This window comes from Oculina patagonica, chromosome 13 (genome assembly GCF_052425735.1).
Source record: "Oculina patagonica isolate OP01 chromosome 13, crgOcupat, whole genome shotgun sequence".
NCBI classification, from domain to species: domain Eukaryota; kingdom Metazoa; phylum Cnidaria; class Anthozoa; order Scleractinia; family Oculinidae; genus Oculina; species Oculina patagonica.
Genome location: NC_135770.1, coordinates 22,542,732 through 22,558,065, shown reverse-complemented (window position 1 = coordinate 22,558,065; position 15,334 = coordinate 22,542,732). Strand labels below are relative to the sequence as shown.

Below are 15,334 nucleotides of genomic sequence, written 5' to 3'. Positions count from 1 at the left end.
AGTAAAGTATTTCACGGTAAACAGTGGCGGAGGTTGACATAAACTCCAATTCAATTGTCAGTAAAGCATTTCACGTATCTGCATGTGTTAGCCAAAAAAATGCCCTGACATTTTAAAATAAATATAATAAATAAGTTCTGATGTCTTTAGCACTGCTGTGCTACTTGGGGACACTATTAACAAACAAAACAATATAGTAAATAAAACAGCAACTTGTTAAAAAACCCATTTGGCAGGGAGCAGGCCAGTTTCCTATTTACAAAGCACAGAGAATTAAATTCGGGACCACCGAAGGCAAATTCAACTAGTGACAGGGAGGGGGATTTGAACGTAGGGACCCCGAATTGCAAGGCCGCGCTGCGTCCTTAAATAAATCATCCGTTAACGCCAGTATTTCAGTAAAAGTTTTATTATCACTAATAGTCACATTACTGCTAACGTTTCTAGTTAGCTAGTCTTTAAATTAAGCAAATCTTAGTTTAAGACGGAATCCACTAGGACGTCGAGTAATATTTATTAAAGTTGGACAAAAATCAAGTACCAGAATAATTTAAATCCTATTGCGTTATTTCCTACCCTTAATAAAAGGTTAAGATGTAAGTAGTTATCCGTGATGACACCAACAACAATTTCTTATCAGAGTCTGAGAAAATGAATTTCACAAGGTATAAGCAAAATTTCACGTGTAGCCATTTTGGAAATTCGTCTTATAAATAAGCGATTCAGTGGAATTCAGCGGAACTTCGAAATTTGTTTTCAATGTTTGGTGTTGTTAAAAAAGATTTCTTTTGTTAAGATATTTGAAGCAGTAACAAAAAAGTTTGCAATAAGGTCAAAATAATTCTGGTACAACAATTTCTTTTTAGAGTCTGAGAAAATGATATTCAAAGTTCAAAAGCTATGGACTATGGCCATTAAGCGATTCATGGGAATTCAGTGATACTTCGAAATTAGTATTCGATGTTTGGTGTTGTTAGAAAAGATTTCTTTCGATAAGATATTTGAAGCAGTAACACAAAAGCTTGCAATCAGGTGTAAATAGTTTTGGTACATAATTTTGTCCAATAACTACTCGAAGTCCTGGCGGATTTCCTCTTAAGCTGTCTCAAACTTGCTAAAATTTTCCAAAAAAAGTTGCTTGAAATTGCACAAAGAGCTGCTCTTTATTGTTGCTTTTTATTAAGAAAACATCTCCAAACTGTATATGATAACCTTCTATATATATTTAAGGTAAATTTTTAAGTATTTAATTTTATGCAATTCCATTTTGAGTATCTTTATAACATGTTAAGTTTCCTTCACTAGGAACACAGGGAGAACACGATAGTTAAGGGATTGAATAAATTAATAAAAGATTAGTCACATGTTTCCTTTCTTTTTTTCTGTGTTGTGTTTCTTTATGCGCAGTCGATAGACATGACGGCACTGTTGTCGAACGCTGAACTGCCTTGTGTGCGAGTGGATCTCTCTTTCTTTATATTAAGCTTCTGAAAATGACGGACGTACAAAGGTAGGAGGGAAGTAAAAAATTTCTCCCGAGCGTTTTTTGAGCCACCTTTAATTTTAAACCTTAAATCCACTTAAAGAAAAGACATCAAAGTATAAGGGCTGGAAAGTACTGGAAACCGATGTAAGCCTCCTTAAGCTGAATTCGTCGTTTTTTTTTCAGTCACAGCTGTAAGTCAAGTCACTGAGTTGCGTCCCGTTACGTCAGCACATATGCTAGAGATTTGCTGAATTTCGCTGAAATGACTCAGCCTATTAATTCTGCTGTATAAATAATATTTTATGCGATATTCTTCGTCAGAAATGTTTTAGGCCCGGGCCAAATATCGAACTTCACATGAGTCGAACCTTGCCTTGCCAATGAGCAAATCCTATTGTTTAGGTCATTTGCATTAATGTGAAGTTCGACGTTTGGCCCGAGCCGGGCCTTATTTGTTTGAATGGAAGTGAAAAAGTGTCATAGTGAAAAAAGACGACGAAAGAATAAAAACATCCCTGATATTTATTGCTTGCGACATCTGGTTTACCTCTTTTATTTTATCTGGCCTCGATTTGATACATAAAGAATAGAAATGACGTTAGTTGTACGCGTCAACCGATTTTTCGCGCCATCGATTGAAAAACTTTAAGCTATCATTTCCTTGTTTTTTTCTTATTAAACGAGAAGCAATTTTGTTTTAAATTGACAATAAAAAGCTGCGGTAAAATGCTTCTTTAAAATATATTGAGAAAAACTTAGTTAAAAAAACGACAACGTTGTGACGTTAAGCATTATTAAATGAAAGTTGATAAAAAGTATAAATACTAAGTAGAAACAATACATCAATTGTACAAGCAAGGAATAAAAATGTTTGAATGATCTGTCAAACAAAGAGTTTCGCACGGATGGAGATTTTCTTGCAATTTTATTTGGAAGTAACTTCATTAAAAGGATGATACCTTGTATGTCTTTAGAATCGTATAAACTTAGTTGAAAGAACCCTCGCATAAACTTGAATTGCGTGCCTCGTTGTGGGGGAGATTGTGACGTGGTTGTGGGACGCCACAAACTTACTGAATCCACTGAAAACTAAGAAACGACAGGATATATTTAACGAGTGCCTTTACACGCATAATGTATTCATACTCACTGCATTTATTAAGCGTTCCTTGATTGTGGGTGTGAAGGTTTGTTTGATCAAACTGAAATAACATATTAACATAAAAATCACATTGACAATAACCCGATATATTTTTCTGTTCAAAGGAATAGCGATGAAACTGTTATCAAACAACATGAAACAATATGAGTGAGTGTTGAGCTGCGCCAGACGAACGCTTATTGGTTAGAACTGGCGCTAAAAAAAATAAGTTAGTTTTATTTATACGTGCTGAAGAAATTTCCAGCAATCAATTTGTTAAACAGTGGCGATGTGATTTGTGTATCGAAGAAGATGATTTCTTCTTTCATAAGTGGTATTTTTTTCTCCCTGTTTTTCCTGGTACCCGATGTCAACTGTTCTGGAGGTTAGTGCCTCGTCTGATTACTCTTCTTTTAAAATGCTTCCTAACTTAACTATAAAGAACGGCATTAGCATCTTAGGCCTTAATTATCCATAACGGGGGTGTTTTGATCTCGAAGCTTATCATTCAAATCGATAAGTAGACGAATAACGCCAGATAACAGCAATAAACTCTTCATTTTAGATAGGTCTTATGACACTATGAATTCGTTTTTTTAACTGTTATTATTCCTGTACGTATATCGGATTTCAGATCTGAAACGAAGTTCAACGAAGTTGAATAATTTATAGTGATAGCTAAGCATTCAGACGCTTTAATTTTAACCGTTTTATCCGATCGGAATGGGGTAAAATTATTTTCAACAAATGATTGGGCTTGACTTGCATTACTTGAAGTTTGTTCAAATTCACATCGTGTTTTTGCCGGAATGCTAAAAGTTGGAAGTATGAGAGTTTTTAAAAACAGGTGTTTTGTAATCTGAGTAAGCGTGTTTGTTTCCTTTGGAAGAGTCTACCTGCTGCCATCCACGCCGTTCGTGATTTTGGCAATGGCAAATTTTATGATTATTGTGGCCAATCTGTAAAGTAGGTGAAACCTAAACCAAAATATTAATATACATCTGATAATGCAGTCAAGATGTGACGGTGACATTCTTTGTTGTACGAGTCCAAACGTATTGATAAATCATTTCACGAATTTTGAACTCCAGCGGAGACTGCGTTAATCATTGCTTGGATTGTTACTACTGGCTGCTGTGTACAGAGCTGCATGACATGCAGTATTATTATTCGAGACAATCTAACTCCCGAGTTAGGATTTCGAGTTGGTTTCAAGTTAGGATTTCAAGCTGGATTTTCGAGTTGGATTTTCCAGTTAAGATTTCGAGTTGGATTTTAAAGTTAGCTAGGACTCGAGTTGGATTGTCAAGTTAGGATGTTCGAGTCAGGACTTTTTTGGCGAAGCAAATCCCATTACCGTAAACAGGCTAACCGAAGTACATAGAAGGCTAACCAAAGTGCATAGTAGGCTAACCGGAGTGTTTAGTACGGTAAGTGGCGGAAATCTTGACGTTTTGCTTTTTTCGGTGATTTTGTTTCATCCTGACTCAAAAATCCTAACTCGAAATCCAACTCAAAATCCTAACTCGGTAAATAGGCAACCTCTTATTATTCACATTGTAGCCCATTTCGCCCCTGAAAGGGAATCAAAATAAATTGCGGCATATTGTAAAGCAGTCTAATAAGGTTACTGTCAATGGCTACGGGGTAGCTTTGTTTAAAACACGTCAACATCATTTTGTTAAGAAACCTCGATTGTTGTTTCCCACGAATGTCTGAAATAGCGGGTTCCGCACAAATAGTGTTTTGCAAAATTATTTTGCGCCGATAGTATGTGTAAAAAAATAATTCATAAACTCTATCACGCTCTCGGGAATCTTTTAGATGTGTCTGATTCAACCCATTAAAGGTCATAAATAATACGTTATCGATGACATTTTTTTTTTTTAGACCAATGTCGTCACTTGGCGTTTAGAGCCGAACAAGCATTTGAGGGAAAGCGTCTCATAAACCACGTGATACGGACTCATGACGTCATGATGGCGGACTTCTGTGGTGCGTTGTGTTACATGGAACATAACTGCGCCAGCTATAATTTGATGAGGAGAAGTGAAGCCGAGGGACACAAATGCGAATTAAATAATTCTACACATGAAGCACACGAAAACGACCTTGAGGAGGACCCAAGTTTTGTTTACCGTGGAACTAAGGTAAAAACGAATAAAATTCACAATTTCATTTCTAATACATAAGGCTTATTTTTGAAAGAAAGAAACTTTCTGTAAGGCGTCCAAATTAACTGATTTTACACTGTGGCACATTTGCTGAAAATGAATACCGTTGCTTCCATGAGAATTTGAGATAGCGGTTCAGGAGATTCTATACCAACCAGCTTGACAAGAAGGTAGAAAATGGACAGGACTGATTAAAGTTGAAATAATTTAAAACAAGACATAATCACCTGCAATGCCCTCTGTTTCATTTTCCTTTCATTTTACACAAAAATGAAGAATTAACGGTGATTTCGAGTCGTTGAAAATTAAATATCACCCCACTTCTTTCCATTGAATAATTTAGAAAATTTCCATCCCTCCCTTTTCCGGTGCATTACTTTACACTCTGCCCCCTTCTCGTCTTAACCTCCTCCCCCTTCCTCCCCACACACACACACCCAATAGTTATTGCACAGTCCCTATTCGTGATCAGGAACTTGCTGCAGTTGGGCTTTGACTAAAACTGAGCCGAGGATCCAGTCTTATGATATCCAGGTGCCAAGAGGCGTGATAAGATGGCGTGTGATGCAAAGGATACTCTTGCTTAGTGCATGGCAGAATAAATGGCAAAGTAACCGGATACCAATTTGGAAGCTATTAATAGCTGACCTGAGGGATACTGCACATAATATAGGCAGTTGAAAGACAGGGTAATGGAATAAAAACAGGAATGAATGGATATCATATTGTTCTCAACACGGAGAAAGCAGATGAAAGAGTGAATGGTACAGCCAGCATAAGCCGGCTATTTCAGAGAACGACTGAGCCGTCTTCAAAACAGAGAAAGCTACATAGAATCGCTCCTATTAGAGAACTCCTCAGAAGAAAAGGGAGAAAGCATTTCAGAGCTTAAGAATAATAAAGTCCCTGAGATAAACGGTATCCTATCGGAAATGATAGAACTGGCTTAAGCATGTAGATTAAATCAATTTTGTATCAACTGTTACTTTGGATCTTTAAAAGCGAAGGGTGTTCCAGAGTACTTGACTAAGAGTTTTGGTTTCCATTATTTCTGAAAGGCGACCGGTTCATATATGCAAAAATCACCGTGGTGTTTCCATTTTGAATGTTTCTGGTAAGAAATTTGGCAGATCATATAGGACAGAATGCATGAAGGTAAAAAGAAAGAGCTCCGTGAAAATAAGGGGGCTTTAGGAGTGGGTGTGGATAACATTTTCTTCCTTCGGATGCTGCTTGAGAAATCTCAAGCCAAAAGAACGTATGCGTGGTAAGCTACCTATTTGGTATATTATCTTAGACTATTATAGGCATGGGAATGTGGGAATGTCGACGAAGACATTTTTTACCAGATGAGGTTATGGCGAAAATTTCAAGAAAGATAAATATTTGTTAAGACAAAAAGTTTTTTCGTTTTAAATATTTAAAGTAATTCTGCACAGAAAAGTAAATTATAAATTTTAATTTTCATACACTCAAACCGTGTCTTGTATTCTGTTTTTTTTTTTTCTCTCTTCTTTTAGAGCACTTGTGTTAGTAACCCTTGCGAGAACAACTCAACCTGTCAAACCGGTTTTACAGACAAAGGATATCGCTGTTTGTGTACAGCTGGATTCCACGGTCACGAATGTCAAAATGGTGAGACCAAAATTTTCAGCTACAGGTGGGCGGGCCGCTTTGTTTGTTTGTTTGTTTGTTGTTGTTGTTGTTGTTTATTTTTATTGCAAAAACTGCACTCTTGTGCAAAATGGTATGTAATAATTGTGATACAGGACAAAGCATAGGGGATTGTTATGCAATGACCGCTAGACCCCCTTAAAGCGACAGGGGCGCCTCTGAACCTATCACCCGTTTATTTATTTATTTTCAAAAAAATCATCATCCTCCAAGCCGATTCACTGAAAATGGAAAAAAAAAAAAGCAAAAAGCAAAAAAGTTCTGGGCGAGATTTGTTCGAATAAGACAATATTTGATTCAAAAAAAGGGGAAGTCTCTTGCCATGCGGTCCATACTGCCGGAGTTTATTCCGGTTTCGGTTGCATTAAACGGCTAGGAATATTTCTACTCCCCCCTGAATTGGATGCTAGTCCATCGCAGGTTAACCCCCCCCCCCCCCCCCCGCCCAAGCATTATGTCGCCGGTACCCATTTATACCCCTGGGTGGAGAGAGGCACTATGAGAGTAAAGTGTCTTGCCTAAGAACACAACACAGTGAACCCGGCCAGGGCTTGAACTCGGACTGCTCGATTCGGAGCCTGGCGCACTAACCATTAGGCCACCACGCCTCCCATTGTTAAAATTAATGGCCAACCTCCTTCCCAGGGCCTTTCCCAGGCAACGGAAACGCCCTGGGAACGAGGTTGATTAATGGGAAGTAAAATACCGTCTGCAAAACTTACATTTGCATTATTGAAGCTGGTTTTGCATTTTCATAATCTTCAATTGTCTTCTTTACAGATGCTGACGAGTGTACAATGTCGACCCATGACTGCAGTGCTAATGCTGTGTGCAACAACACCAAAGGATCTTACAGCTGCATGTGTACACCTGGGTTCTCTGGAGACGGAAGGCAATGCGAAGGTAAATGTACTCTAAGGTCACGCTTATTGCCTCCTCCCTTCCCTACCCCTTTCTACGGGTAATAGGCTGTGCGCATGCGTACAGGTTGTGGCCACACCGTGGAGATGTGTTTTGTTGTTTATTTACCTCAACGCCAACTTCTATTGCGTTAGCTCCTGTTAACACCATTCTACAAATTACGATCGATCTGGTGTCCAGTGCGCTAACGATTATCGTATTGCACTTCCAATGGTTTAACACGAGTAATAAATACAACAGGTACTTATGCACTCGTTTGGTTCTTCGTTTATATATAATTAAGCGGTGAATTGCAATGATTCCCGATAACATTTTTTTATTCAGATATTGACGAGTGTGCCCTGGGAACACACGACTGTAGTGCTAATGCTGTATGCAACAACTCCATCGGATCATACGTATGCAGTTGTATTTCTGGATACTTTGGTGACGGGCTGTTTTGTAAATGTAAGTTATTCTATATCTTCAAAAGAATACATTTTTTCAGGTACTAAAGTAAGCTTTTAAAAAGGAAAAACCGACCGGAAGTAAGACTTTTGCACAGCTCGAAAGTGTGCGCACGTTGGTTCCAATGTAAGACGTTGTAACAAAGCTGATTTTTCTTTTTTGATTTCTCTTTTATGATTCAGCTTCGCCTTGCAAGGAACTTTACGACAAGAATTTGTAAGTGGCGACACGTGCCTAAGTTATTTTACAATGTGATTGAGTATCAAAAATAAGATAAATAGGGTCCGAGCTGAGCAGAAAAACATGAGCAAAAACTGCATGTTTTAACTGTAAATGTGATAACTGCAGTCGTTTGTTTTCCACCACAAAGCAGCAGCGCTTTCCATAAAACGACATGTAACACGGCAAAAAAGTACGTGCGCGGCAGTCATGTTGGAGGAGTAAAGTAATAAAACGATTTTCCTTTGGGAAAAGGTTTCATTTACATGCATTTGTTTTAATATTGTTTACTCCTCCAACATGGCCGCTGCGCACAGACTCTATAAAAGCAAACAAAAAAAAAAAAAAAAAAAAAAAAAAAAACATCCGTGAGAAGATGGAAACAAGTTTCAAAATAGTCAGGTTTTTTTACTATCACAATAATGATCATATTCATTTAAATGTTATCCATTTTATTTTTTTCTATAAAAAGAGGAACAAAAACCAAAGAGAAAGAAAGGCTTCAAGAATTATGTAAAATGATACCACGAGGAAAACTGTCTTTTGTGAGTGACACTCGGTGATAAACTGACAGACAACATAACATAATTTTTACGCTGCGTTAGATGAGGTTTCAGATAACTTTCGTACTCTAAGCTTCTGCATTTTTTTTTTCAAGGGATAATGGTAACAAGGCCTACCTACTGACCCTAGGGTCTGATACGATTCCGGTCTACTGTCACATGACTGCTGACCTTGGTGCATGCGGAGGTGGTGGATGGACGCTGGTCATGAAGATGAACGGTAAACAGGTAATCAATACAAAGTTATGCTTGCTTAGTTTCATTGGCGGATTTAGACCTTTAGGTAAGTAGGGGCCCCGAACATACAGGCTCATGGAGAAAACGGGGCCCGGTCTCGAAAAATAATTTTCTCAGCTCTACACCGAGTTAAATGGCTTTCGCCATTTAACATTTTGGCTTAGCTCAGGAAAACATAACTCTAAGATGTCATTATACCATGAAATAACTAATCTAATTCCCATTTTTATCGCTGACATAAAATGCATTTCTCATTCAGCAAAACTTTCACTATGGTTCAAACCTTTGGAGCAACAAGGAAACGTTCAATGTCGCTGGAGGGGAGACTGGGTTTGACTTTCAAGAGACCAAGTTACCAACCTACTGGAACACATCCTTCTCCAAGATTTGTCTTGGTATGAAGATCAGCCTTGATGATCAGACCGACTTCATTGTCATCGACAAGCAGGCTAACTCTCTGTACTCACTGATTGCTGACGGTCAATACCGCGCCACCTCACTGGGTCGTGACACGTGGAAGACGCTGATTGGTTCTCAGGCCTCCATGCAGCGCAACTGTAACAAGGAAGGTTTCAATGCTAGAATTTCAAGTGGCGGTGCTAGAGCAAGAATCGGTTTGATTGCGAACAACGAAAATGACTGCAGTAGCTGTAATTCCAGGATCGGGTTTGGTACAGGAGGGTCTCCTGATGACTCCAACTCGTGTGGAAACGCGGCTCAATGGTCATCAGATAATGGAGACGTAAACGTAGCTGCCATGGGGTACATTTTTGTCCAGTAAAACTTCGGTCTATGAAAATAACCGTTTGAAGCAATAGTCTCGCTGCACATCTCACCAGTTAGGCCAATAAATTGCACGTGCGCGCACAGTTACTAACTATAATGCTCTGCAACAGGGCTGGAAGTAACTTTCGGTTCTGCTTTTACAGTTAACAGCAGTATAAGATCGGTGCTGAGGAGTCCTGGCAAAGACGAAACATGTTCTGTTCTTCGCTAAACGGCCGAGATAGTGTAGTGCCACCACTGCTTTATTATTTCAAGTGGTTAAGTATGAAGTGATTTTACGCACCGTATAGTGTGTTAGCCGTAACGTAAACATTATTATTATTATTTTTCATGCTTCCAACGTGGACAAAACTAGCTTAGACAAACGCGACTTTAGCGCAATCTCTTAAAACTCACAACTAAAATTATTCAAGTTTCGTCATTTCCAGGCCCCTCCCCGTTCAATATCATTTCAGATGGTTGCTTCTATATTTATATGGGGGAAGGGGCGTGAGGGGGGGGGGGGGGGAGTCGTTGGCAAGAAAGGCGCGTACCATTTACAACGATCAATATGTGGGGGAAAACGGCGTGAATAACCAAATAAAATAACTCAAATCGACGCTAATGATCAGTTGTTTTCGCAGTTCAGAAAATAAGTTATATGCTAGCATTATTCAATATTATAACATGGCTAATATTTTCGTCTTAGCTTTTGAAAAAGCTTTTTCTCATCAGAGTTTAGAATATGCCTATTTTATAAGCGCGATATGATATGTGAAATTATAGAAGACTAGTACTCTGATCATTATGTTGCGAATGGCTTTGAATTCCACTAAAACGAACTCGCCTCTATTCCACTGTTTTTTTTTAGTTGTTGATGTTGTTGTTGCTGCATTCTGTTTTTTGTTGTTGTTGTTGTTGTTGTTGTTGTTGTCGTACATCTTACCTTTTATACAGTATGATTTCATCAGAAATGTTTCATTTGTTTAAGTGAGACAGTGTCAGTCAAAAAAGGTGACGGAAGAAGTCAGTGAAATTTATTTCTCGTGACATCCGCGTTACTGGGCAAAAAAAATTAGCGAGCTTCCATTTGGTACTTAAAAATGATTGGTAAAGTGTCAACTGATTTTTCGCGCGCTAGAATAAAAAAAAATGCAACTTCATAAAAGATATAAATTGTTCATTTATTTTTTACTGAATGCACCGAAGAGTAACGAAACAAAAGAAAAATGAGTTCTTAAATTCCCAAGCACAGGTGCATTTGTCGGAAGTGTGTTAAACGCGCTGGAACGAGATTATGAGAAGAAATTGTGGGATGTAAAGTAACAACTTGTTCGTAATAATATAAAAGCAAATTTGAAAAATACGTAACAATTTTTTACAAATAAGTCTCGGTGTGACTTATGCCATCTTCAGTTTATTGAGAAAAATGCGTAAAACACTACATATATAGAGGTAGCTTACACAGACAAAAATTGAAATGTTGATCACACGCTAAAGTAATCATGATATTACAAAAAAAAAATTGATAGACTCAATCGTTACATCGTTACACCTAGTTTTCTCTTTGATACAAATACCGTTTCAAATTTTGGGTATTGTCTAGAATTAAAAAAAAAAAAACAGACTAAGACAAGTAATGTGTTAAAATATTAAATTTGGGTGTTTTAAAAGTATAAACACACTTAAGAGTAAACAAGCTTCATTGTGGATTTGACTTCATAACAAACAGTTTAATTCTGCTCTATTTTTATTTTGACTGAAATGTTAAAAAACTTTCCTTCGCAACTGTCTCAGTTTTATTTACCAAACAATTAGTTCGTACGATTCAGAAGTACTACTATTGTACAGTTTGCTTAATTTATTTAACTATTTATAATTATTTGCCACTTTATTTCGGACGGATCAGAAGTAAACACTTGCTGTTATTTAAACAGTGTTAAGTTGTTTGTTTCAGTTTCTTAGGTTTGAATTCTTAAATACTGTCCTGCGGGAAGTTTCAAACCTGCTCTCCATTAAGCAAGTGTTTACATCCAGTTACAGACCCCGAGCTAATGGCTCAACTGAACGTGTTCATCGCTTCTTGAACTCCGCCCTAGCCATATTTGCTTCCAAATGGCAGAAACAGTGGGAAAACTACTTACAACCTGCTGTGTACTCACACAACACCTCCACTATTGATGGCACTGATGGCGTAACTCCATTCTTTCTCATGTTCGGACGCAATGCAACCTCTCCAGAGACAGTCGCTCTTCAGCTCCCCAATCAGCCAATCGACAAGAATGACTATGCAAAGTACCTAGTTCAGAGGATCACAGAGGCTCATAAATTATTCTGTAGCATCAAGAAAGACTTGAGGAGACGACAAAGAGACTACTATGATCTATCTGCTAATCCAAGAGAATTTACCGTTGGACAAGAAGTCCTAGTCAGGAAACCACCACCTTCAAATGTTGAGAAAGGATCAGCCACAAAGCTCATCAGGAGATATGCTGGGCCGTACATTATCACCAAACGCCTCAAGAATAGTGACTTGTATCGTCTGAGGCACAGCGTAACAAATGAAGAACTGCCCCCTACTAATGTTGAGAAACTGATACCAATCCCTGAAGCAGAACCAAATGACCTGAGGGAATCATCTACCGAGAGTGTTCCTCGTCCGGCTCAAAATCAAGATAAAGAGAGACAATACAAACCTGGCCAGTTTCTCATGTACCTGTCCAAGAGCAATGAACAAGCAGACGAAGGAATCTCACTCGAACTAGCTCGGTATCTAGAACCCATAGGCAAGGCTCCAGTTAGCGAAGCCTGCAAGCACTTGTACTCTGTTTTCCCAGCATCGAGACAACTTCTAGTTAAACTCGGGAGAATGCGTGGTCTCACAGCACATTGTCCATATCTCTCCCTTGAAGGTGACCCATCTGGAGGAGCCTACAATCTGGTCCTTGACAAGGCCGCCTATGAACGATTTAATGCTCGACAAGGACTCCTTGTTGGAGAGATAGCGGAAACTGATGAAGTGCGAGACTCGGTTGTCGTGCACACCTATGCTCCAACGGGGCGCCGCACAAGACTAGCTAAATCTCGCGTGTGGAAACCAGTATACAACCATGACTTGTCTAAGAAATCTGTTCCTATGGACAAAAATAAGCGTTTAATTGACTATAGCCCGGACTTTGAACGCATCGAGTTCAAGCAAATCGTTACAGTGCGAGATTCACTCGAGGAACTGTTATCTGTCAGAGACATGGATGAAGCAGTCGTTCATTTATTTGTTGACTTGAAGTTATAATTCGCTTAGATCTCGCCTGCGATCATAACATTGGACTTGTTGTACTCTAGTTGTAAGGTTCTTAGCCTTTGAGTTAATTTTGTCATGTTCACCTCGTTCCTGTTAGTAAGGAGGGAATGTAGCCGTTTTCTGTTGACGTAATTTTAGTGCTGCCCATATTTGGAACGCCCGGGTATCACGTGTCAGATCGAATAAAGTAAAAGCACGTTGTGGTTGTTTATGGAAGTTCTAGTCACATTTTGACTATATTTTACCCGCTACAATCTGACAAACTCCGTCGCTACAAGAAAGAGAAAAACGCCAACAGCGAAAAACCAACTGCCACAAAGGGTCGTAACTGCACGACATGCGGCACCAAATTTAATCCCGGCACAAACTCAATCATCTGATGCCCAACCAAGTTAAATTTAGCGGGAGGTTCACAAAGGAACCATTGTAACTTTCAGTCATTGTATGCTTAGTTTGAATTTGCTTGGGCTATGATGAATTGACCCTAATAAAGATACAGTATTTAAGTTCAGTTGATATTTTTTAACAACGTTGCAGCTGCAAAGCTTCTCCATAAAACCGATTGCTTTCTTCACATGTAAAAAACTAAAGCCGTCGATTTTCCTTTTGATTGTTTTCCTTGCTAGTTCATTCACAACATTATCAAATAAATGGAATGCAATACATGCAGAAGCGATGACATTTCACAAGGGGTCTTATAATTTTTAGGAAATTTGTCAAAAACTGACAAAGGTGGCTCGACCCAGTTTTTTTCTAGTGATACCTATCAACTTTGAAACCCTCATGCTTAAAGGGATTAATGTCAATGACGTATCTACTATATCACATGGATTACATATAGAGTGAACTGCAATATGATATAAATTTTTGGGAGATCGGAATGAATATCAAGTGACAATGACGTCACACAGGTTTTTGCTCTGAATCGAATTTTAGCTCTTAACCGCATTTTGTCTCAAGATCCTCCACGCTACATATACCTTGGGTGTTTGCCTTCAGCTCTGTGGAGTTTCATCGAAATCTACAAGAGGAATTTTGAAATATCTTGGAATTTGTTTTCAGATGGTATAATTTATGCGTAAAATAAAGACTAGACTTCATATAAAGAAATTTGCTTCTTTTTTCATGTTTAATGAGAGGCTTTAGCCCTCATTCCTGTTAAAAATGTCCCATATCCGATATCCAAACCGTAAAAAGTAGGCAGACTTGCGCGATTTCGAAAAATATGAAATATATGAATCATAGTGAAGCTCAATGTTTAGCTCTATTTACCAATTTTACGCCTACTTTCGCAAAAAACGCGATTACTTCAAAACTCGTCGATGAATTTTCCCAAAAAATTTTCAGAGTGGCAATTGATCAGTACAGTACACAATCCCTGAATTTCATGCTCATTGAAAACTTTTAAGGTTGTCTAACATAAACGCAAAATTGAGTAAATATTGAAGCAATCTCGTAGTTTTGAATAATTTTGTGTTCTGGGATTTCCTATTGTTTCGAGTTGAGCACAACATCGAATTCCTGTGCACCACGCGTGAAATGACTACGCTTGGCCACCTTCCGAAAGCTTACCACAATCTTTCGGAATATGGTAATATTCTCGAGTTCAAGTAAACAATATTGAATGAATGAAACTCAAAGCCGGTTATGTTTTGACGCCATTGCAGTCATTTACAAATGACCTGACAGCGTACTCAAAAACGTACCTTGTTTGCACTTTCTTTCTTTTGATGTTGAAATCTCTTTAGCGTAGCATTCAGTACGGCGGCCTTTTTTTGTTTTGCATTTCTTGTTCTTGGCGTTTTTAACTTTCAACCCACAAGAAACGCTGTTGCGTGACAATTTCTTTTCCATTGTTTTCTTTAAAACGGGCCATATTTCGGAAAGTTTTCGGTAAGCTTTCGGAAGGTAGCCAAGCGTAGTCATTTTACGCGTGGTGCACAGGAATTCGATGTTGTGCTCAACTCGAAACAATAGAAAATCCCAGAACACAAAATTATTCAAAACTACGAGATTGATTCAATATTTACTCAATTTTGCGTTTATGTTAGACAACCTTAGAAGTTTTAAATGAGCATAAAATTCAGGGATTGTGTAGTGTACTGATCAATTGCCACCCTGAAAAATGTTTGGGAAAATTCATCGACGAGCTTTGAAATAATCGCGTTTTTTGCGAAAGTAGGCGTAAAATTGGTAAATAGAGCTAAACATTGAGCTTCACTATGATTCTTATATTTCATATTTTTCGAAATCGCGCAAGTCTTCCTACTTCTTACGGTTTGGATATCGGATATGGGACATTTTTAACAGGAATGAGGGCTAAAGCCTCTCATTAAATATCAAAAAAGAAGCAAATTTCTTTATATGAAGTCTTGTCTTTATTTTACGCATAAATTATACCATCTG

The 15,334-nt window shown here is 38.2% G+C and overlaps 2 protein-coding genes across 2 annotated transcripts in view; both read left to right on the top strand.

Moving 5' to 3' along the window:
• The window catches only part of LOC144636267 (uncharacterized), a 133,085-nt gene that overhangs the window by 81,062 nt on the left and 36,689 nt on the right, over nt 1-15,334 (top strand). The window lies entirely within an intron of this gene.
• Nucleotides 2,888-10,075, top strand: LOC144636339 (uncharacterized). Its single transcript, XM_078495527.1, has 8 exons — nt 2,888-3,012; nt 4,518-4,777; nt 6,322-6,436; nt 7,256-7,378; nt 7,721-7,843; nt 8,026-8,059; nt 8,721-8,853; nt 9,122-10,075. The coding sequence occupies exons 1-8, from the start codon at nt 2,940-2,942 to the stop codon at nt 9,641-9,643; spliced, it is 1,383 nt and encodes a 460-aa protein (XP_078351653.1). The 5' UTR covers nt 2,888-2,939; the 3' UTR covers nt 9,644-10,075.